Raw genomic sequence first — 24,478 nt, forward strand, 5'->3', positions numbered from 1 at the left:
GTCGTAATTGCGTAACTGAAAAAAAAGTGAACGATGATTTAATCGATTAAAAAAAGGAAACGTTTCTACAAATTACAATTATGTAACTTTTTATTATTAACTCTTCTCTTCAAAAAGGAAAAAAAAAAGGAAATTGAGAGTAAAGCAATTGATAATATTTTACAGTGACTCACCGACAACGGTGCCATAGCTGATGAACAATTGGTGGAACTGCGAGGCGAAAGAAGTGAAAAGGCAGCCGAGTGCTGTAACGAGGCCACCCAAAACCGCGGTGAGTCTTGTACTTTTTCTCCGACAAAACGCTATTGTTACCGGCGAAACTAGTAGAGCCACTCCTGTCGACATTGCTCCTAGCCATCCTATAAATAGAACAAACTTTCTTAATCGACTTTTCATACGTATTGTTTCAATTCAATTTTTGGTCAAAATAGGCGACAGTTGAAAAAACGATGGATGAACGCACGAATATTGTTATGCCAATGCTCGTGAGTATCTCGAATGGACGACGAGATACTCATCTCCTCTTTCGATTACTTCACACTTGTTAAATTTTCTCGAAAAAGAAAAATCGTTTGTCTCGAACACGAATCGAATATGTCTTGAAAAAACCAACTGAAGAGACTTCTTTCAGAACTTGAAATTGAATCTTAATCCTCCCCAGTTTCTTTATAAATGGATTTTATCGTGTTTATAATTGAAAGATTATATAATTAGATAATATTTAGTCGATTAACCAAAGCCGAAAACACTTCACGCCTCATTGTTCACCGATATTCAAATTCTCTTCTCTTCTCTCCATTTGCACCGATTTGCCGCACGATTTATACGTTTCATATGCCGGATTCGAGTTTCACTCGCTCATCGTTCAATCTCTATCTCCAGCCATATTTCACCTTTCTAGTTTGCGATCGTAATAAACGTTTCACGTAACCGGGCTTCCCCTCAATTAAAATCATATCGCGGCAAGATCGATATCCACGTATTTCGTCCTAGTCACCCGCGCTATATTTCTCTCTTCGTCCAATTCGATCATCGTTAAAAGATCGAAATGATAAATTGATTTCGAGTTAGCCAACTCAGCCTTGCCACTTTCCTCTATTTCGTACAAACACATTCATGTACCAAGTGGATAGAGAACACGTGTACTGATTTTAAGAGATTGAAACGAACAAAAAAGACTGCACGGATGTAGAAAAATTTTGTACAATCATTTCTCAAAATGATCTCTCGTCGGATGAAACGAGGCAAGGAAAAATCTCGTTTTAATTAATTTAATTTAATTTAATTTTATCCACGTTAAATTACCCATAACCTCGTTTGCTTCAATTCCCAAAGTTATCTCTTCGATTCTTCACCTAATTGTTTCGAACACCGGGTATATCTTCACGAATATCTTCCACTCTTCCTCGCGTATTCTTTCACCTCGCCTATTAAACACCGTACCTATTTTCCGCTAAACAGAAATCAGACGTCTTCTATCGAGGTTAAGACCGTTTTAATTACAAACAGCGACGAATGGCCAATGCCTAGTTGTTGCAGGCCTGCCGCTGGCTCGTTTAATTAATTTTCACGCGAACGGAGCCGCGGATGCGAACAGCCTCATCGATCAAACGGAGAATGCCGTCCATCGCAGAAGATGGGGGACGCAACGCCGCTCGAAGACAAAGGGAAGGTATTTCAAGGATAAAAAGAGTGGTTATTAATCTCTCAGTCGCTTTCGACAGATCTATGGAACTGATCTGTGGAACTCGAGTTACTTTGATTCAATAGATTCGTTGTTGAGCTTTTTTGCTTTTCGAGAATTAATTGAGAGTTGAGATTTTTTTTTTTTAAAGTGAAATAGGATCCTTTTAGAAAAGGATCTTATTGATGGAACGGAAGATTGAATGGATTTTTATATAGAGATTATATAAAGAGTTATCAAAGGATGAGGAGACATTTTTTTTTTGATGATGTTTTTGATGGATTTGGAGGAATAGAAGAGTAGAAGGGACGAAGATTTGTTCCGTAAGAAACAACCGGGACGTGTTTATCGATCATCCTGTCCACGTAATTTTTTTTACGGTTTAGTTACAGAGAGTTAATGGATGACAAAAAGGTTCGGTTATCAATCTCGGAGGCATGATAAGCGTTTAAATGTCCCACTCTCGTCAGGAATAACTTATTATATTCGCGGGGAACGGTCTTTTCCTCGGTCTTTTCTTTTTCACTTAATTCCTCCTTTTATTTTTGTTCTCTGCATGACAACCGAAATTCTTTCTAAAATTTTAACGGTATAAAGAAAAATATCTCAAATATATTTGAGATTAATTAAAATATACGTTAGAAATAAACGAAATGATCCTATTGAAATTTTTTAATAAATTTTTCCCAAAGAAAATATTTTAGCATCTTTAATTTCAAATCGACTTGAAAATTTTCTTGAATTTCTTTCTTTCCACTTTAGTAGAGATAAATTACGTGGGAAGGAATTAATATAGGAACTAAAAGTGAGAAGATCGTCAGGAACTTGCAGATTTCAAAGGAATCGTTCAATGCCTATCCCATTACGTACACCGTTTCCTCTTCCATAGTCTCTCTCTCTCTCCACCCTTGTCAGGATCAAGAGTCTCGAACGAGAATCCCCAAGGATGGTACGATCTCTCCACCCTTGAATTTCGTTTGAAGAAACGAACGAGAGGGAGAGTGAATTGGCGAAATAGCGGGTCAACGGCCCTTCGGATCGTAACCTCAACTGACAACTACTCTATCCAAACGAGATGTTAGACGATCCCTGGGGGCAATGTCAGCCAACGTTATAAAGTTTACGATCGAGGATAGTTGTCTTCTTCTGTAAAAATTTTCCCAACGTTTTATTATACCGATAAAACTACAATGTGTGAGAGAGAAAAAAAGCTTAAACGAAGCTTAAATCACATCTTTATTATTCTCAAAATTCAGATGTTTCCTTCGTTCACGAATTCATCTTAATCTAAAATTAACCTCCACGTTCATCCTCCACGTTATTTAAAATTAGCAGCCTAATGTCTCTCTCTCTGAGAAAATTCCTCACTTTCCTCTTCTTCGTTACAAGAAATCTCGAAAAAAAATTCGTTACAATCGAAATTTGCTTCGTTTCTAAACGATTAAACGGCCCTCGTGAATGGAGGGAAAGGACGAGTGCTCGTTAGCGGCTCGAGGTGACGCGAAGGCGTGGGAGGAAGAAGAAAAACAGAGGATGATGGTAACGTCAGAACTCTCGTTTTACGGGAACGACGATAAACAGAGGCGTGGTTTTTTTTTTCCCTTCCTCAGGATTTTTGCTCGTTGAATTATAATAAAGCTCGATAACAACTCGTTTGTAGCGAGACGTTTCTGGCTTACGGTTATCGTTTCGAGGCAAATTGTCCTTCCCTCTTTTCCCCCCAAATATGAAATATTCAAGCGATATCGTATTTTTCTTCTCGTCTTGTCAAGTTCGCGCTCGCCTCACAAGTTCGGTGAGTTTCTCCGTTTGACGCTGCTTGTCCGCGATAAATTTAAAAAAAAAACGCACCAAGCACAGAGAGGAGGGGGAGGGGACAGAAGATCGACACTCGGATTTATATTCTCCCGGCAGATTTAGATACGACGAGTCGATATCAATATGCTCGATGCGTAGCGCTATGATTTAGAAACGTGAGTTGAATTAGGGCAGACAGGGATGTTTCTACGAGGATTTAAATATGCGTATGATTTTTTTTAATAGCACCAATTTTACGAGAATTGTAGTAGCGCTTTTTATATTTTGCCTGCTTTTCCCTTACTTTGATTCATCGAAGTGTTGTGAAATTAATCTTGAAATTAAAATAATAATAATAATAATAACAGCGTCGTGATCAGTGTCTCAGCTTCTCTATGCGTATTCTTTTATAATGTGGAAAGAATGTGCATGTTACTCGTATCTTATATCGATTTAGAGATCGAGCTCGCGATCAAATATTGAAATTAGTGAATGGGATCGTCGATAGCTCGCATAATATCGTACCTACGTTAAGGGGGGGTTGACGATATCGTTTCGATCCTTCCAACAGCAACCACACTCCGACAGCCCCGTGAATCCCCGCGGCAAGAATTTGCACCATAACGCCGGCCACTACGACCACCCAACCCCAACCACTCTCGGGGTAGTAATGCTGCCTTATGGTGCATCGCGCGATGTATCTACGGACCATGAAAACCAGTTAGACGGGAATAGAAGAACGCTTGTTTCGCTCTTACCTGCCTCTACTCGTCTGCCTATTATTCTCAACGCTTTTCACGCTGTATTCGATTTAATAAGCTCGGTTATAATTACCAGTGAAGTCGTGCTAGTGTTTAAAAATATTTCGAATTTTTCCAATTGAAGAAATGATTCCAATTAATTTGAAGAGCGTGTTTGGAAGAATAATTTTTTGGAGAAAATATTTCGAATGTTCAATTATATATATTCCAGTTGAAAAAAAAAATGAATTTTATCTTTTACCACATTGAATCGAAGTGAAATTTAGATGGAAATTTTTCGATCTTAAATTGCCGATTTAAGGCCTACGTAAATTGTATCCATAAAGTATCAGACCTAGGATCTTGATTTTCATCTCCTTCGATCCCCTTCGGTCCTCTTGTTTCTCGCAGACAAACCACTCCCTCGCACTCTCCCGAGAACGAAAGTTCACCTATATCACCGGAAGTCGCTACCCCACTGTCCTCGTGAGTGGGACTGAGAACGACAATCTTTTCGTCTTTGCAGTCTCGAGGCTTCATATCTTGAATGATTGTCACCAAGATACACCGTCCATGTTTATACTATCTTCTCTCTCTCGTTACACTGTCTCTGTTCCATTATCCTTTATTATAAATTTATTTTGACAATTTTTAAAACGATTGGAATTCGCACGTTGCGCGAGAAATTTGCATTCCCAATTTCGATCGATTATGTATTTTCAAAAAAGTTTCTTTTAAATGAATTCTATTGTAAAATGTCTTTATCATATTTTACAATATTCTTCCATTTTTTTTTTTTTTTAATAGTAGAAGGTGGATAAATATGAAAATATATCCACTTAAAAAACTCGAGGGACAGATGAGGAGAATGACAAAGATACAGAGATAGAATATTCGTTTAAAAATTATCCTATAGAAATCTTCCCCGGGGAGGATTCATCGTTTCAAAGAACTAATCGTTCCTTTTCTACATATATTAATAATAAAATCGAAATTCGAAAGATAAGGGGGACGAATTTTCGAGACACGAGTAAGTTTTAATAAAATTCTTGAAAGGAGAATAGTTTCGAGATGTTTCGATAAGCGTGTAAGGCCAGAATTATGTCGGGATTGAAAATATATTCTGAACTTTATTCCAGTCACGGTGGAGATTAAATTCCATAGCTTGTGGCAGATGTAAGATAGCCACGGATAGATAAAGTTGGCAAACCGGAGTGTCCTTTCCATTCTTTTATTCCGAAACTTTCGCGGGGAAAGTTTTTTAAATCGAGTCAAAAGTTCTCTCTTCAAAACAAAACTGGATTCTCGAGACTAATGCCTTTCTTCCATCTATCACCTTCTACTTATTAAATGAAATAGAGTTAAACGATACTTTTTCTCATTCCTTCCTTTTTCTGATCTTAAGAAAAAGAATTTAATATAAGACGAGTCGTCTTGAATCATCCTTTTTTTTTTTAAATAATAGCATGGAGAAAAGTATCGATATAAATAGAGTGATCACAAAATTGAGATTCTTCTAAACTCACTCGTTTAAATCTAACACGTGTGTATCCAGGTCACACGAACCAGTGTTTGTTTTGTTGAATTACGTTAAAAGCTTCATAAACGGGGGAATGCGTAAATGTGGAGACGGATTCGTGGTTCATTGTAATTGAGTGGAGGAAAAATGTACGAATAAACGAAAGTAAAAGCTCGTGAATATATGAAACAACAGAATCCCCGCCATTTCGAAAGGTCGAAACAAATCCGTGACAATGGAGCCAATAATTTAAAAGCCTCTTTTCTCGTATTTCATTTTCAATTTCGAATAATTTTTACGGGAATTTATCGCGATATTTATGTCCCTATAATTTAGAACGAAACAATGAACAAATTTGGTTTAATCGAAATTGGAAGATTTTTCATTCCTATTCGTGCTCGATATTACCGTAAAAAAAAAGATTCATTGTTCGTGCATTCTCTATTTTCATTATTGATTTTCGTAACGCAGAGAATTTCCTCTGGAATTTTGATAGAAATTTGTCATCGCGAGGAGCAAAAATTTTCCAAAAATAATAAATATCCGAGCGAAGAGAGATACGATATCAATTCACGCGTTGCTTGGAATAATTGAAAAATTTAAACTACCAAAAAGTATCGCATCATCTTCTCATCTCTCCCTCTTCCTCTACCCTTCTTTTAAACGTCAATTCCTCGAAACCATCGTGTTTTCACAATTTTTCCTATCAACAATTATACAATAATTAAAAAAAAAAAAAAAAGAAAAATTTTATTCCTATATATAATATATTCTCCAACCAAAAATGGGAAACGAAGATTGATAAATCAACGACGTTTGTCTATCGTTTGTTGTCTGAACGTTCGAAATCACCGGTGAACCGAAACAACACTTGAATCCACCGAGCCACCTGCTTGCTCCAAATAAATCGAGCGCGATTCTTTCCGTTTCGATTGAAACTTAACCGATTGTTCCGTTGAGGGGAATCGACGGTGGGAAAAGGGACAACACAACACACGAGACGAAGCCAGACGAAGGGGGCGCGTTGTCGAACGCGGACTGGATTCGGTTAGGTGGTTCAGAGAAGAGGACCGTCGCAAGCTGAGCTTGCGTAGGGGAAACCGATGGGCCAATCCCCTCGTTTTCCAACCTCGCCACGTGCTTTCATGGCTGTACACTTTTGCGTTTCGATTCGTGAACAGATAAATCGTATTTCAGTATTTACATGCGTCGGTCGAATCGGTTTTGCATACGCGAGAGCGAATTCGGGAAGAGAAATCTCGATTTCTTAGCGAGGGTTGATTGGGATGAGATTGTTCGTCCTTTTTGGAAGGTGATAAGAAACGAATTGTTAATGTTTTGTATCATACAATTGTGCGAATTTAAGATTTTATATACATTTATTAGAGAATTTATGAAATAGTTGAAAAGAAAATGAATTGGAAAATTTCAATCACGATTACTTAATATTTTTTATAACTTAATATCTTTTAAGAAATATCTGTTAAGAAACGAATTGAAATTGAAATTTTCGATTAGGAATTGAATTAAAGTCATAACTCCATGCTTTCTATCCGATAAGCGAATCGATAAAACGGTTTAACGCGATCTCTCGCGTAACTATAAATCAGTGTCGAGCGGAAAATTCGATCGATCGTGCGAAAAAAAAGAAAAGAAAAGAAAAGAAAAGGAAACTAAACGAAAAGAAATGGAGATAAGGTCAAAAAAAATTTTAATATGGCGAAACGTGTGCGCGGTAATAATTGGTGGATTACGAGTTCTAACGTAATTTAATACATCACTGTCGACTCAACGATATTTCATTATTTTCCTTCTCTCTGTCGGATTATTCTGCAATAATTTGCATATCGTTTCGTAACACCGACGACTTCATCCTCGTATATTTGCACTTTTAATTTTCGCGATAATTTAATTGCGAAAGAATTACGGAATGAGAGATTAGCGCGACGAAAAATACGGTTATTAATTTAAATAATTATAAATCTTAATATCTTTATAACGTAAATAAATTCCTTATTTATTTATCCCGGATGATAAACGAATATAATGAATTTTATTTGCTTAATCGATATCGTTTTATTAACTTTATTTCAAGTATATATAATTTGAAAGAATTCATTTAATCTTACATTGAAAAAAAATATTCGCTATTGTAAATTTATCACGATTTATCCCGAGTTAAATCAAAACGAAAGATGGAATTTCAATTTTCGGTCGTAAATTCGGAATGAAAAATCGAGGTCGAAAAGAAAAAAATCTGCACCGTTGCGGGAAATTATGCAGATGAGGGGTGTGAATCGTTGCAAAGCTCTCCTATAAGATAAGACGCGTGAACTGCTTTCAAATCGTTGGTTGAATACAGAAGTAGAAGGTCTGAAATAAATCTACCGTACAACAGAGTTAACCGTCTTTCAAAAGGAAGTGCTTTATTTTATTCAACGATAGGCGAAGGTTTCGAGTGAATCCAAGAAACGCGACATTCTTCGAAAATGTCACGTAATTCCTCCAAAGCTTCCTTAATAATGATACGTTTATTTATTTTTACAAATTTCTCTCTCTTTTTTTTTAAATTATCATAATTGCATCGCAATCAACATATATATTTATCGCGCTTCGATCGATCGAATGAATTTCTTTGTTGAAATTTTAATTCTCATAATCGTTAAGGAGTCGAATCGTTAACTGGAAGAGACACGCGAATATTCGACAACGAATTTCGCGGAATCGTGTGTCGTAAACTTAGGTGTCGCCCTATTTTTATCGTGCTCTCCGTGTTGCAGCTGTCCTATCGTCAAATGCATATAAATCTCAAACGCGATCGTCCATGACATTTTTAACATAATACGGTGTTGTAAAATACACAATTTGGGGAGAATATTGAAAATGAATACACACGCAACCGAAATTTTTTAAGGATAATAATCGTAGCTTGTCTGCCCCGTCGGTGTATCTCGAATTCTCGAATTTAATCGACTCGATGTAATGGAAGATTCGTGTTCCATACGATCGGCGTTGTGTCGCCAAGGACGAAATATATAACGGCAGATACATCGGCATCCAAATTGTCCGAAGTCGTCGTTCTTTTGGACAAATGGCTCCGGTTAGTAGGTTGCTCCTCTAGTTCGTCTAACCAATTTTGTCGAATTCGTCGAGCAAGTGATCTATAGGGACGATCGAAACAATTAAATTTTAATCGAATGTGAATTTTAATCATTACTTTCTTGTACGATAGAGAATGAGATTCGAAGATAAGAAAATTAACCACATCAGCAAGTGAAAATAAAATGAGAAAATGGAAGAAAAAGTAAAAGGCAAATGATTCTTTAAATGTGAGTCACTCGTTTTTACGCAGTTTTTATTCCGTTAAAGAAATCTCGATGGATTCTAATTTTTTTAATCTTTTGTTTTCGATTAAATCATTCTTAATGAATTACAAATTTTTTATCTTAACATTTGACTCAGTAATTGATCAAATTATATTAGTAAATAAAATCAAATTAATAACAGATATATGATTTATAATAAATAGATAAAAATTGTTATTGCAGATAAGAAAATTGCGGATATCGATACAAGGAAATATATATATATATATATGTATTTGATCATTTCAATTCCAACAATTCGTGTTTACTGACACGAAGAATAATGTTCTTAATTTGCCAAAGGGAAAAGCCAAGAATTTCGTTTATTTGTATTTGTTACATAAGAAAAGCTTCTCTTTTCTGATGTTTGCTCAACCATTTGTATAGCTTTCAACCCGTAATGTAGATTTCCTTTGTTTCGAGATTATCGATTTATGTTAGTTTGTGGATTAACTCGTGACTTTCCCTTTCGTAAGCAAAAGTTTATCGAGCAAATTTTCTCGTCAAAGGAATTGTTATATTATCATTGATATTAGAAAAAAATTATTAATCTAATATTAATAATACAGGGATAAGATATAATTAATAAAATTAATTAACATGATAGAAAAATCGTTTATTCTAGCATCAATTGTATACTGCTGCGTCATCTTTCGAAGGCAGCGGTCACAGTCTATATAAAGATTGCGAAATTGCAACGCGAGCTCATTTATCGCTCTGATTTATAGACGTATCGGAGGAATCGTGAAATCAATTAGATCCCGAGATACGAATAAGAAAGAACGAAGAATTATCGATTAATCTGGGATATTAGCTAATGAAATTTGTCTATCCACCATAAAAATTGAAATAAAAAAAGAATTTTTAATTATTCTTTCTGATAATAATTGTGTATAGAGAATTGAAAATTGGCAATATTTTCTTTAAAATATCGTAATCTTATTACTAAATCGATAATATTGAAAATTGCAATATTGCAAGAGCTCTATTAAACAAAAATATACTGTTAGCAGCGTATCTCTCTCTCTCCCTGCTAAATCTGAATATGCTAAACTTGCGAGCTTTTACTGTCGATAAAGAAGATTTCTCGCGTTGATCTCTGCTTTTCAGAACTTATCTAAACCAGATAAATCTCCGAGGATAGATATTTTACCGAAAGCTGGCATATCCCTTCCTTCCCTCATACAACAACCTCTCGATCAATATTATATATATTTTTAATACGATTATTATCGTTCTAGATATTTTCAAAATTTTAAAAATCCACTTTTTCCAATTAATTTTCAATTCGTTCTACTCCAATTTGAATAAAAATTTTCCACATTTTCAAACTTATTATCACGCGACCAATCTATCTCCCTTCGTATCTAGATCCTCGCCAAGATTCGCCTTCTAAATCCAAGCGCGCCTATCTTCCCCAAACGGACGGAAACATCGTAAAAAAAAAAACTTCTCCCCTTTCGCACGGAGAGAAAAAAATTCACGCGTCGCGAGAGAAAAGAGAAAAGAACTCTCCTATATAATAAAAAAAATCGATGCTTCTATCTTATTCCACGAGAACGGTTTTCCACGGAGGGGGAAAAAAAAAAAACTCGCTCGGATGACTCAAGCCGCGATTTCCACGGGGAACCAACCGGTTGTTCGCAGAAGGAAACTTCCCACAACCCGTTCGTTCCATCCAAGGTGCTCTCGAATCTTTCTCTCGCGAAAGAAAACGACGACTCGAGAACGACTCGTCTCGTTTACGCGCCTAGTCGTCTGATTGCTGAGTTCCTGCAGATAAGGAACGGTTACGGTTATCCTCTCTGTCGATGACAGCCGCGAAAAAAAAAGAAAAAAAAGAAAAGAAAGAGGATTTTTATTCCTTGGGCGTTCAAGGGTCGCACACGCCGCTTTTTGTTGCCCTTGATCCTTGATCGGGAAGAGCGATAGAATAGCTTTTGACGGAAGAAGGCGTTCGTACCTTATGTACATTCGATGACGAAGTGATCTGGTAAGGGGAATCACGACGATACGGGGAATCCCCTTCGATTTTAGGACCTTGGAGAAAGATGCTGTGATATATCGGCTATGGGGGAAGGAAAAAAAATTCCTTGATAATTTTAATATCGTTTTTGTGGTAATGGGAGAGGGAGGGGATCCCCCAAACACCGCCGGTATCTCTTCTTCGAAGAATTTATTCTTTGAGAATGATCGTGATGATAATACCAAGATTTATTCTTATTCTTATTTATAATTCCATCTTTCCTTTGCAATTGTATTCTCTCTCGCGGATGGTTGATCTTAAGTTGAATTATAAATGATATTTTTTAAATAATTTTGATAATCTCTCCTTTGTGTCATTTTTTATCTTAACTAGACTCAATCGACTGATCAGGAAACAGATCTTTTATCAAAATATTTCTCTTGTCGAACATATTATTAGATATAATATTTAGAAAATTAACTTATCCAATTTATTAATTTAATTAATTTAATTAATTCTATAAAATTCAAGTTTCTATATGAAATTAAAATAAAATTTATTGTATAAAAATATTTTAATCCATCGATAAGGTGAATGAATTACCTATTTATTTAATTTATTATATAATTTATATTATATGTTTGTAAATAAATATATACTCAAAAGATGCTTCCATTTCGATTTTAAATCCAACTTTCAACACAAGATGTTCGACAAGATGTTTTTTACTCTGGATTCTCTAATAATAAACTTCTTCAACATTTTTTTCTACAACACAATACATACAAACGATCTATTCAAAATTAATTTGTTGTTCGGGAGAAGAGCAGCCAGTTAATTCCAATACACTCGAATATAAATGTCGCCAAGTAAATTCTTTCGCGTCTGCGAACGAAATCACCGGATGAATCACTGTCAACCGAATAAATTTTCCCATTTCGAACACGATCTAAAATTATAAACACACCGTTCGAAACGTAGAGACATGATCCGCTATATATAATTACGCATCGTATTTTTCATTCACGAGGGCACGAGTCCCGTAATCGTCGAAGCTTGTTCGTCGACTTTTCTCTCGGTTTAACAGATCAGTCACACGTGAGATCGATTCTTCTTTCTTTTCACGCGATCTACCACGAGAATTTCACTTTCCGTGTTCTTTGTTCGAAACTCGTATTTGCATTCATTGATGAAAGGCAACGAGATACTAAAAAATAAAAAAAAATTATTAAAGAAAAATAATTGCATTTTCAATCAATTGTTATGAATGTTGGTTATGAATATTTATATGTAAAAAAAAAAAATATTCGTTTTTTATAATTTAAAGAAAGGAGAAAAATTCGTTAGAATTGCATAGATTGAATAAAAAAAAAATTGCAAAACATTGCGTTAACATTTGCCTTTAATAAGATTAAGCGTACGATTCATACTCCCAATGGAATTAACTCCATGAAAGAACCAATTTCTATTTCGAGATTCGTCAATTGAGAGCAGTCAATGACGTCGATGTAAGATACTTGTGTACTTCAAAGCGTATCTTCAATAGTGTATCTCCTTTGATCAATATTCGTTTCGTTCTTTACGACTTCTTTTATCAACTTCGAAACGAGAAACAGAGGTATTTTTAAATTCGATTCGGTAGAAAAACATAAGTTGAAAATTCTTCTTGATTCTTCCTGATCTACCCATCTACAAAAACATTAATTTTTACAATGTAAAATTATAAAACTCTTAAAAAAAAAATACTAATATTACTATAATTCATCATCTACTATTAATATTTACCAATTCGTTAATTACTATCGTTTCTTGACTCGATTTTGTAATTCTCAATCGTTTACCTTGGAAAACAATCCAAGATGAGCGTGGAAAAATCGATTGATACCAATTGCCTTCGTTACAATATCCCGATATTAACAACGTTTCGCCTTATCCAGGTGGGAAAGGTAAGCGGCGGTGTGTAACGATGATAACCGGAAATAATACACGGAGACCGGTGGTAATCTTCGTAATGCGTTCCAATTTATTTAAAGATACGAGCACCTGGGTGCATCGAGAGGGAAATTTTAGTATTTCACCGAAATGAACTTAACTACACCCGGGAGGACAGACATAATGTACCAACGGTGGAAAACTATATTAAAAATTATTTACGAGCAAGGGCGGGTAATAAACTCGGCGAATGTAAATCGAGTACGACCGTGGTAAAGTGTATAAATGTCAAAGGGAATAAAAATTCGGTTTATCACGGTTGACGGCCATTTTTACGGCGTTTTAAAAACGGAGGTGAACCGTTCGCTTGATACACGAGTACCCTCTGAACGACGTCACTGTCTCTTAAGCGTGTTTCTTTTTTTCTTTTCTTTTCTTTTCTTTTCTTTTCTTTTCTTTTTCATCTCAGTTTTTTTTCTCGCCATCGTTTTAATCCAGTTTTATTCTCGTTCGAGAATGTAAATCAACGAGAATGTAATCCCCGGGAAACAAACTCGATTTCTGCGCTTCACAAATCTGTAGGGCTTCAATTGCGAAGGCAAATTTTAAGAGATTATTTTAACTGTGATTTTGCGAAATCTTGGCTTCAAGATTGGATTCCGGTTAATCAAGTAGCTTAGTGACAGATTAAAATTTGAAGAAGAATATTCTCTTTTTCGAATAACACATTTTTCTCCTTTCACACTTTCATTTCTCATAACCATTTCGAGAACTTCATTTTCGAATTCTTCTCTCGCGAAATATCATCACGCTTCGTTTAAGATCGGGGGAAGTCTGGAAGGTGTACTTATAATTAGTTTAAAATCAATTACACGGTCGCAGTTGGCGCAATTGTCATTAGATCGGGTTCCAATTAAAGATCGTAGCCCCTTAATATGCTCACATTCTGCGAGATTCTAGATTGCGACGAAAAGGAAACTTGCGACGAGGGAGAATTGCGATACAGAGATGAAAGAACGAGAGCAGGAAAGTGGGCGAATGTTCTCATGACTGGCAAAAAAAAAGAAAAAAAAAAAGAAAGAAAGAAAGAAAGAATTCGAGCCAAGTCTGCAAATCGTCGAAATTTGAAGGATTTACGAATGCTTTCTATAAATGGACGCATCTGGACAGGATGTCTCGAGTGACATGAGGATGTAACTTTATATTTCTTTTTACGACGCCATAGTAGAATTTTATCTCCATACGTCAGTTAATCATTCCTAGCTAAATATTCTTTCGATTCTGAACAATATTTCTAATAAACTTTTCTTATTATTTTTTTTTGCGATTCTTAGTTTAAAACATTTGCGATTCATTTTTTATTCGATTATTATCCGTTTAATTATCAAAATTCCGCCAAAATTAAAAAAATTTCTTTTAACAAAAAAATAACAATCTCGAATATTTCCCTCGTTTCAAGGGAAATTTCAAATAATCGCGACATCTCGCGTTTCAACAGCCATTCCCAACGTTTCTCTCCGCCGAGTGAGAGCAGCGCATCTCCTCGCCTCTCGAACGCCAATTTTTCTCGTCACCTTCACGCCCGTTCCCCGATAAATCTGTGCCTCCCTTTCTTTTTTCCCTCCAAATGACTCCTCTGTTCCATCGCAGCCTCGATTCTCTCCAACGTCCGTCCCGTCCCTGATATTTTTGCGCCGCCCGTATCTCTCATTATTTTACGGCGGCCAATTTGAGCCGCGAATATCGCGCGCGTGCATCGTCGTGCGCTTAACCGCGTTGACGAGGAAGGATCCGTAATGGCCGCCTAAATCATATGTAACAAACTCGATTCGATCATACGTTCGCGATATCTCGGCTCATGTTCACAGTTGTCAGTAACGTCGTCGCGATACACTGTGTGTATACACGTTACGACGTCGGAAATTATGCGCGGATAAAACGGAGCGACCGTGAAAGTAGATCCGGACGGAAATGTGTGTTTAGACACACCCGTTTCACTTTTGAATCTCTCTCTCGAGTCGAGCTTAACATTTCTTTCTAAAAGATTTTTAGATTAAATTATTTTTTTTGCACGATATAAAAATAATAAAAAAATATACGCAAATATATTATCATCTTCGTTATAATATAATAAAATTTCTCGAAAATATGATATTTGTCGGATAAAGGACGTATTATTAATACAATTAAAGGTTCTATTATTAAATAGAAAATTATTAAATACAAAAACTAGCCATTCGAAAGTAATAAGTTTTCATTATAAAAACCTGTCCAATCGTTTTCCAATCTCGTCCCAGAGCTTCTTACCTTCAAGTTTCTCTATCAAATTCGCCTCGAGATAAGGAGACGCAATTATTGCAACTCTTTCCTCCTTCGAATCTTATCTACCAAACCTTATCCACCATTTTATAGTACCACTTCTCCACCGAGACCTAGAAAAGCAATTTCGCTTTTTCTCTCCTTCGCCTCGTATCGTATCGTTCGCAACCAGTGCGACGGAAAAGCAATATTGCGAGACGGATCTGTGCAAGAAGCGAGCAAAAATTCGCGAGAAGGAGGGGGGATGGATCCTCAACCAAGAAGAGATCGAAGAAATTCCCGACCGATTGTCAACGATTGTCCTTGCTCGAAGAGGATGCCGGAATCCTCTTAGCTCGGATTCTCTTTTCTCTCCCTCCCCTCTCTTTTCTTTATCTACATTGTTACAATAATCCTCGTCCCCTCCTCGAACTCCTCACGAGGCGTTTGAACCTTGGAACAGCTCGACTTTCTTAACAAGCGGGAATTCTCAAGGAATTTTCAACGTGGAAAGAGGCCGAAAAATCAGCGAATCGCTCTCGCGGTGTTTCGCGATAGGGAAGGCGGTCTCGGAGAAATTTTATCGCCTTCCTCTCATCTCTCCCCCTTGCTTATTTATTTCTTGGCTTCGTACTTGTTTCCTCTTCGTGAGAATTTCAACAATGCGTACGTGTCATCGAAAATGGGATTTTTAATCGAGAGAAAGAGAGAAAGGATTTAAGAGGCATTTTCAATTTGATATCTGAATTTTAATTCGAATTGAATATAAGAGCTTATGTTGCATACTTTTAATGTCGAGTGTTAAAATTATATTAGATTATGAATCAAGATAATGAATAAATGAAAATTCGAATACTTTTTGTATATGTCTTGATAAATTATAAATTTTTAAAATTTGTTTGTTCTCAAAGTTTCATCTTCTTTCTTAATGCTCGTGATACACTCGTACCTGTCACTCAACTGTTCTTACGCACGCACGCATTTCCTCTAACTTTCTAAATAACGTGCTCGAAAAAACTTTCTCCCTTTAATGATATTTACAACGATTTGAATGAGATAATCTTTCACTTTTAGAGAACTTTAAGATTATTCGTCAGAATTTTTTTCGTAAAGAAAATAGAAAAGGATGAATTTGTATAATAATCTCGCGCACTAAGAGAAAGAATTATTTTTTCAATGAAAAAAAGAGAAATCCATCGGAATCAAAGCAGCAAATGAAGTTTCGAATGGATTCGGATTAATTAATCGAATTCGCGATCGAAGTTTTTCTTACAACCTGATCTGGCTCATCTAAACCCATACACTTGTTCCGTATGTGGTTAATACTTGGACAAAGAACGCGACAACCTCGTTAAATCCCGTGTCGTGTATTTAGATGCGTGCTCTTTTTCCAAACTAGTTCTCGTTACGTGGAATTCGGCGACAGTTCCGAATACGAACTCGAAAGATTTTTCGCTCCACGCGATTCGATCGATAGTTTTGAGCGCGCGTGGGCGGCGATCTGTCTTCCCTGTCTTCGTGAAAGTTCTCGACACGGCCGATATGATGGAATAATAATGCCGAATTAATTTAGCTATGAATAGGAAATCGTGCGAATCCAACCGATGAATACTTGAACCGACGTTATATAACGATTCAAATTAACTTGAGAGTTTGATATATTATTGTATCCTTGAATTTTCTTCGCCAAAGAGAAAGAATATCATTCCCAAAATTTCCATATTTTTCTATCGTTGCAAATTCTAATTATCTATATCTTATGTAATCAATTATTTCAAACGTGTAAACGTCGATAACACATTGACCATTAGCCTCCGTTTTCACGATGAGATCGCGTGGAGCATAATTGAAAATAGAGAGCAAAATCATAATTCGTATTATCTATCTCTCAATTTAATTTCCTACATAACGAATGGATCTATCTTTCACGAATCCCGAACAATGAGCCGTGGCAACCAATCGAATCGACCTGCCCATTTTCTGTTCACGATCGAATTTTTCAACGTTCAAAGTCCTGTTCACGAGCAGGAAACTTGAACAGAGATAATCTTTTATACACTTGCTCTCACGTGTCCACGCTTTCTTGAACTGGATCAACCGTGACGTCACTTTTAAGCAGTAAATCTTCGAATTGTTTCACTGGAGGATGATGCAAAGAGAAAGGGAGAGAAAGAGAATTCGTATTTATTCGACGATTCGTGAAAAATCGATGTTCGAATCGACGAAGAAGAGAATAAAGATCCAAATTATTCGAATTCTCGGATAAAATTATCATGTTTTTGTTCCATGTTGTGATCGACGTAACGCATAAAATACTCTGAGGATTATCAACTGAGGATTTTGAATGAAGAAAGGCCAAGTGTTGCCTCCTCGTAGTCTCGTTTCAATTCCTGCTTTACGATAATTGAATAACCGACTGCTTTCCAATTCGGTTTAGCTCCTACTGTTTCGATAAGGGAACGGCCTGCTTCCGTCCCGAGAGATAACTGGGCCACGTGTGAGAAACGCTGCAGGGACAACGCCGCCATCTCCTTAGAATTGCGAATATTTTCCAAGGATTATTAGATCGGCCTTGCTTTGTGTAGATTTTCCTAGCTTACGGTCTCTAAATTATATTGGCAAATTTCTGTACGTATCGATGCACAACTGGAATATACTCGAACACGGATCTAGATAACAAAACGTTACCTGTAATTAATTAATCAACGATAATCACAATTATTTTTCATCGTAAGATCCATTTGGAGAATTACTTTCGATAATCAAATAATGATAAATTAGATAGATTATTTTATAATTAGTAAAATAAAGAATTTATATTATGATACTCCCGTGAAATTTTGTTGACTTTGATTACGTATATTAAAAAGAATAATTAATACATTTTGCTCGTTACGTTTTTACATTTAAAAAATTCGTATTTCATACCAAAGTATTTCTTTTTCAAATGGATCGTGTTGATCTATCCTTCTTACAGTTTCAAATTATTTTATAGAATGGAAACAGAATTTGAGAGAAACGAAAGTTCCCTTATGCGAAAATTGTATCCTCGAATTTTACACAAAAATGGTACAACTATCATCTTTTCCGCTTACTGTACAAAAATACAGGGAGGAAAAGCCCTATCGAACCAATCGTTCCCTCATAAACCGCGACTATCCCACGCCAAACTGCAGAAAAACGCAAACTAAGGACACTCGGAAATGATCCCACAGCGGCACAAACTACCCGCTGTTATAACGGGCTATATACTGGCCGTGATAACTCATCCGAGGCTCGTGAAGTTTAGGCAGCGACAAGGGTGGAACGCTTGCCAAAAATGGCGGTTCCACCCTTTCCCTCTGTAACCGCGAGAACGAACCGAGGTGAACTCCTCCCGCGGGGGAGGGGAAGGTGTCGCGTATAATTAGCGCGATTCGTATCTCGTTTATTGGGCGGCAGATGTAAGAGTATTGGGAAACACTGGCGTCAGATCTGGCCCTCCGCCAGGGAGACGGTATCCGCCGTCGACGAGGCGACGAAACGAGGGAAACAAGCGGACAAAGCGAACGGGCGTGAAAGATGCGATTTCGCGATTCCAGCCTCGATTTCACGTTGCTCCCCAGCTGACGCTCTTTAATTTCACCGACCGATTCCCACGATTCCGAAGGAAATTCCGCTCGAGCCGTTTCCCGCCCTTTCACGAGATGTTTCGTCGAAAAGAAACTGGAAGAAACTCGGGCGTGGGACAAATTTTACGGATGATCTAAATTTAAACTCCTCGTTTTTGTTTTCTTTTTTCAACGAATTCCTTTCCGTTGATTCTAATGTACGTTTCGAAAGTATGCCAGAAATTTGTGATCTCCAATCACGCGATTCATCTCGTTCGATTCGACGTAAAATTTCAGAGAAATTTCAGAGTTGCATCCAGAGATTCGTCTATGCTTACGTATCCAATTTTTTGGAGAAAGATCGTATCGTCCGTGCGAGATTATATTATTTTTTTCTACTTTTCCCTTCCTTTTTACAAGCATTTCTAATGATTACGCACCTGTGAATCAAACCCTGCGAGGAAAATCAATGTTACGAGTGGTCGATCGATTCGTTACGCAAATGCTTGGTTGATCAAATTCGACGAGCGGTGGATTATGTATTTGAAACTTGTCGATAGATACCCGTATACCGTTCCCGTGCTAACACGAGGCGGTGATACGTATCGTGTTTGAATAGTAACAGAACCCCTGTTTGAAACACGTGCACGATGATACACGTGTTACCAGAGTACTCAATTTGTAAATACGATTTGCGCCACAACCGATTTCTTCGATAACACGATACGAGCGATCTACCATGATCGGATTGTAAACCACCTATGTACAAATGTATAAATAATTTCGAAGGAAGTCGAATTTAAATCAAACTTGAGAAACTTGCCTGTCTCCAAGTAAACGCGTTGCCCAAACTTGTCAGCCACATGCCGCAACAAGATCCCGCTTGACCCGTGCACACCGTGGGACAGCATCTGTACCAACATCCCTACGAGCAGCACGACCCATCCCCATCCACCCTCCGGATAATAATGCTGCTTCAACGTGTGCAGTTGCCTGAGATCGGCCGCCAATTGCTGTTTGGAATTGTGGGGGTGGCCGGCGGCGGGCGATTGCTCGCTGCACGCGACACCGCTGTCGTGCACCGACAATCGTGGCAGAGATCTGGCGCGGCACAGCAGCGGCGGCACCGGGCTCTCGCTCTGCTTCCTTCCCAATTCCCTTCTGTCCGCGTCCCTCCCGCGTTTCTCCTCGTGCGTCCATCGCACCTCGCACTCCACCACCCCGCAACACTTACGCGGACAACTCTCCCCGCAGGGAGAACGACGAGGGCTTTCCTCTCCGCGATTTTCTCCTCCCGTCTGGCCGACCCGATCTTTCGGGTCGCTCGAGGATCGAGATTCGCCTGGACGAGGGCTGCCCGTTTTCCAAGATCCAGCATCCGTTTTCCAAGAATCGGCGAGTTTGCGAGACGCTTCCATGCCTCGAGAGGTTCCGCAGCTCGCGTCCACGACGATCAGATTCGCGTGATTTTCCGATCTGTATCTGCGCGGGGAAAAATCGCGCCGTTGCTTGTTAGCAGTGCCGACCAGCTTGTAGATCACCCTGGCAGAGATCGATCCTTGCTTCATCTCCGCTTTCCTCCGTGTTTTCGCTCTCCTCGCTTTCTTAATCTGCCCGGAATCGACGCTCGCCCGCTTTCGATCGGTCGGCCGCTCGTACGCGTCATCCCTTTGCGGCAAACTTTTCGCCCCCTTGATCCCCGCGTTGAAAGCGATTCTCGGTTCCCGGCCGATGTTACTATCCTTATCTCGAACGGGGGGGAGCGATTTGCTCTTGCGAGTTTCGTCGGCCGTCGAGTTTCGCCCTTGAATTTCGCCGGCCACCCTTCCCGTCTTATTCTCCTCGTTGGCGATCTTTCCTGTTTGTTCGCTGACGACGCTCGAATTCTGGGACGAGGGACGAGATCGACCGGTGATCGGCGACTTGGTTGTTCGATCGCCGCCGATCCCCAGATCCCCGCGGGAGGCAGCCATTATCCGGCGTTCTCAAGCCTCTTCTTCTTCTTTCCATTCGCCTCCTCCTCGCCGTCCTTTTCGCCGTTTTCGTCCTCGATTCTCCGCCTCCTCCGCCGCCTCTTCCATTTCCTTCTTTCCTCGGGGATCTCGATCCGTTTCTCCGACGAAAACGGGCGGTTAAATCTCGGCGATGGGGTTAAACGGTGTTGAATTGACGATTGTTCCACGAGTCTCGTCCGATCGAGGATTCCTCGACATGGATTTCCTTAACCTCGTCGTTCCACGATTCTTTCTCGATTCTCCAAACTGTCCTCCCTTCCTCCTTCTTCACACCACCAAACCTCGTGCCACGATTTCCTCCAATTACATCGAATGAAACTGTCGAGCAGAGATGCCGAGACATCGTTTCGAAACGCCAGACAATCAAGTTACATTCTTAACGAGCTCGCAATGAGTTTTTATTATATATTACACCATTTGAAGTAAACAAAAAGATTCCAAGGAACAGGGACGACGATTCGGTGTGAAATGTCGCTAAATCTGTATCCGTGGTGGCGATATGGACGATCCGTGAGAGGACAGGACGAACGACAGGGAAGGAAACAACCGAGCGCGGCACGCTCACCACGCGAACTGGCCAGGAGAGCCCGCGTCGGCCAAGAATCGTGCGGCTGTCCGCGCGGCCACGCTCGACAGCTGCGCTTCTGGACCCGAACCCGATGGAATCCCTCTCTCTTTTTCTAAACCCCTCCTCCGTTCCGCACACTTTGTTCTGCCCGCGTAAAATGTGTCCAGGTAGGCCGTTGTTCCCGATCCGTTGGGGCCGATCTCGAGAAATGCCGGTTTCTCGGATCGGTCATTGTTGCATAAGTGACGTTTGCCGATTTGTCGTTTGACGGTCGGCGATTGTTCCTTCGAAAGCTTGTGCTCGAAACAGTTCCGTGTATATTCGGCCGAAATTGGTAATTGGTAGTCGTTTCGTTCCCCGATTATTTGCCATTGTTGTTTAATTAATGGAGTTAATCGGCGAGGGGCGGTATTGGATAAACGATCGGCGCTCGCTCCAAGGCTGAGCGTCATTGGATGCGTAATATCGTCTCGAGATGTTATTATTTCTTTCGAAGGTATTCGAATGATTCGTAGAATGTGAAAGTAGATGGAGTGATTGTTTGTGCAGTTGGTAAATTGTATTTTCTCCTTCTTTTGCCAGATTCTGTTCGATAATTTATTTTATTTGATAATTGTAATTTTTATCGAAAATCGTTTTCATATCGACGGTAGGAGAAATTTTTTTTCTCCATGGAAAAAATGTGCGTTAATTATAATTAGAGCGCGTCACATTTGATGAAAGAATAAAGGATCCTGTTTATATTTTTTGTATATAATATAACGCCATGAATATCTTATCTTAGACTATATCTAATATCCTGGCTGATCATTAAATTGCTTCAAAGATCAATTTTAATCACTTTGATCTGGAATAAAGGTGAATGAAAGTGAATAAAAATAAGGATATGTGAAATAATAATAATTATACGATAATTAATTTATTCGGCGGAAAGATTGGACGTCGTGGGATAAGCGGAAAAAGTTTCTCTTCTTTCTCAAAGAAGTGTGTTTAAAGTTACAGTCGAAGCATAGATAAGATATCGCGTGGCGAAAAGTTTCTTTTTCGACTCGATACATTCTTTCCACGTAGCTGTACTTCGATTACTGGATACATCGTTAGTTGATGTAGTTTTTTTCTTGCGATATACTTCCTTACTTCTTTAAGTGATGTTGTAAACACGTTCTTGTTACTTTACACACTCCAAATATATTTTGACTGGTAACATATTTTATTAATGTTTCAAACTCGTTAATGAGAAAAACGAGTCGCAATTTTTATCGAAGAAACATAGAAAGATCAATATCTTAATGAGAAGAATAGGATTTCCTTTCACGTAAAATTTTTAATTTCAATTCTGACTTTAATCGCAAACTGTAAAAATGCAAATTGTAAACAATATCTCGATATGTTGCTATTCAACGTTGACGTCAACGTCTGCAGAAGGATTATGGCCGTCGAATTTGTGTGAAAAAAAAATTACAGCGCAACCAACATCCTCCTTAATTTGCACCATTTCATCAAAGAAATTTCATCAGAATATTCAAATACGCGCGATACTCTTGATACATCCCTGCCAATTTCTATAATTCTCCACGTTTCTAGCAATGCAAAATTGCCGAATCTAAAACACCGTTCCTTCAAAACACTTGGCTCATCTGGCCAAACACTCGAAAGCGTCTCTCACTCGACTTTAATCTACCCCCGGATAGATCTCGCCCAACCCTCTACTCTGCTCTTAGTATCATAGAATTATGCTAGGATGTCTCGGGGATCGCGAGTAATTTTGTCAGAGAATAAGAAAAGAAAAAAAATCGCCACGATGATCCTAACTTTTTCATTTTCCTCGGAAAGCCCTTTCGTTTCGCGACACCCTTTTCCTTCCATTCCAAAAAAATCTCTACTCGTTGTAGTCGATCTTTATTCCCCTATCATTTCCCTCTCTTCTTATCTTGCTCGCGTGTAAACGATAACATTAAACGATTATCTTTGTAACGATTGATTCAGGATATTATCAGGATGTAAATTGTTTGCTTATCCTTCTCTGAAGAGAATCAATGTTGACGTGTTAATATCGCACGATATTGCGATAGAATGTATTTCTTCTAAAGAATTTTTTCCCCTTTTTCTTTTTTGACGATGCGAGAAAATTTGATCGTCCAGAGTCTTAAGGGATCTCTTTTACCTTGGAGTATAGTTTCCAGAAATATTTTACAGAGAAGAATAAATGATCGAATGAGTTATGCATTGCGAATAAAAATTTTTCATAGATCAGAATAAAAATTGTTATAACAATTCGAAATGTTGGTTATAATTTCTTTGATAAAGCCAACGACTTTTTCTTATTTTCTTTAATAGAGAAAATATTACGAAAATATATATTGATCAAAGACGTTTAAATTGTAATGCACGGTTCATTGAATTACAGTGGCTTTAGCATAGATAATCGAAGCTGGAAATAGAGATAGCGATCGATCAACAGATTATCGATCGACGGATAATACAATGCCTCGAGATACATATATCCCCAGTATGTAATTAATGCTGTTTGTAATCTGCATGCTGCCAGGCCTCGAACGCTGCTCCGATTTTCATGCTCGAATCCATATACAACGGTATCTAGGATTAAACGTCGATGAGATATGTGAGTTAGGCTGGCACCGAATCGTTCGATCAATGTTGGCCGATACCATCGTGAGGAAAAGAACCGGCAGGTAGCTGGTTACACGTCAAGATGAGGTGTTCAGCAGGCATACAATCTTTGCAAAAAGTCGTTCCAGATTTTTGTCACGGGTTTCACAGATTATCGTGTCAACGATGAAACGATATAGTCACGGTACATTATTTGCTGATCTTTTCAGTTCTTATTACTTTAAGATAAGAATCGAGTCGAAGTTTGTTTCGATAGATGAAACGTTTAGAAAATTTTTGTATCAAGATTTCTAATTCTTTTATTCCTTATTCGGCAATTCTCGATACCCTATTTTGTTATTCGCGAATGACTGACATTTTGATAAGAAGGAAA

At 38.2% G+C, this 24,478-nt stretch overlaps 2 protein-coding genes across 5 annotated transcripts in view; one reads left to right on the forward strand and one right to left on the reverse strand.

Annotated features, from left to right (window-relative positions):
* Positions 1–24,478, forward strand: part of LOC725415 (BTB/POZ domain-containing protein KCTD16) — an 89,262-nt gene that overhangs the window by 55,542 nt on the left and 9,242 nt on the right. The gene's annotated exons all lie outside the window — the stretch shown is intronic.
* Positions 1–24,478, reverse strand: part of LOC408646 (monocarboxylate transporter 12) — a 48,681-nt gene that overhangs the window by 2,679 nt on the left and 21,524 nt on the right. For 2 of the 4 annotated variants that reach the window (XM_016910883.2, XM_016910887.2), the window contains exon 2: positions 174–359. In XM_016910883.2, the coding sequence (XP_016766372.2) occupies positions 174–359 (186 nt within the window). Of the gene's footprint in view, positions 1–173; positions 360–4,006; positions 4,183–4,576; positions 4,858–19,714; positions 21,477–24,478 lie in introns of those variants that run through there. The other 2 variants (XM_006571418.3, XM_016910885.2) reach the window with 2 other exon arrangements.

Source organism: Apis mellifera, linkage group LG1, assembly GCF_003254395.2.
Source record: "Apis mellifera strain DH4 linkage group LG1, Amel_HAv3.1, whole genome shotgun sequence".
NCBI classification, from domain to species: domain Eukaryota; kingdom Metazoa; phylum Arthropoda; class Insecta; order Hymenoptera; family Apidae; genus Apis; species Apis mellifera.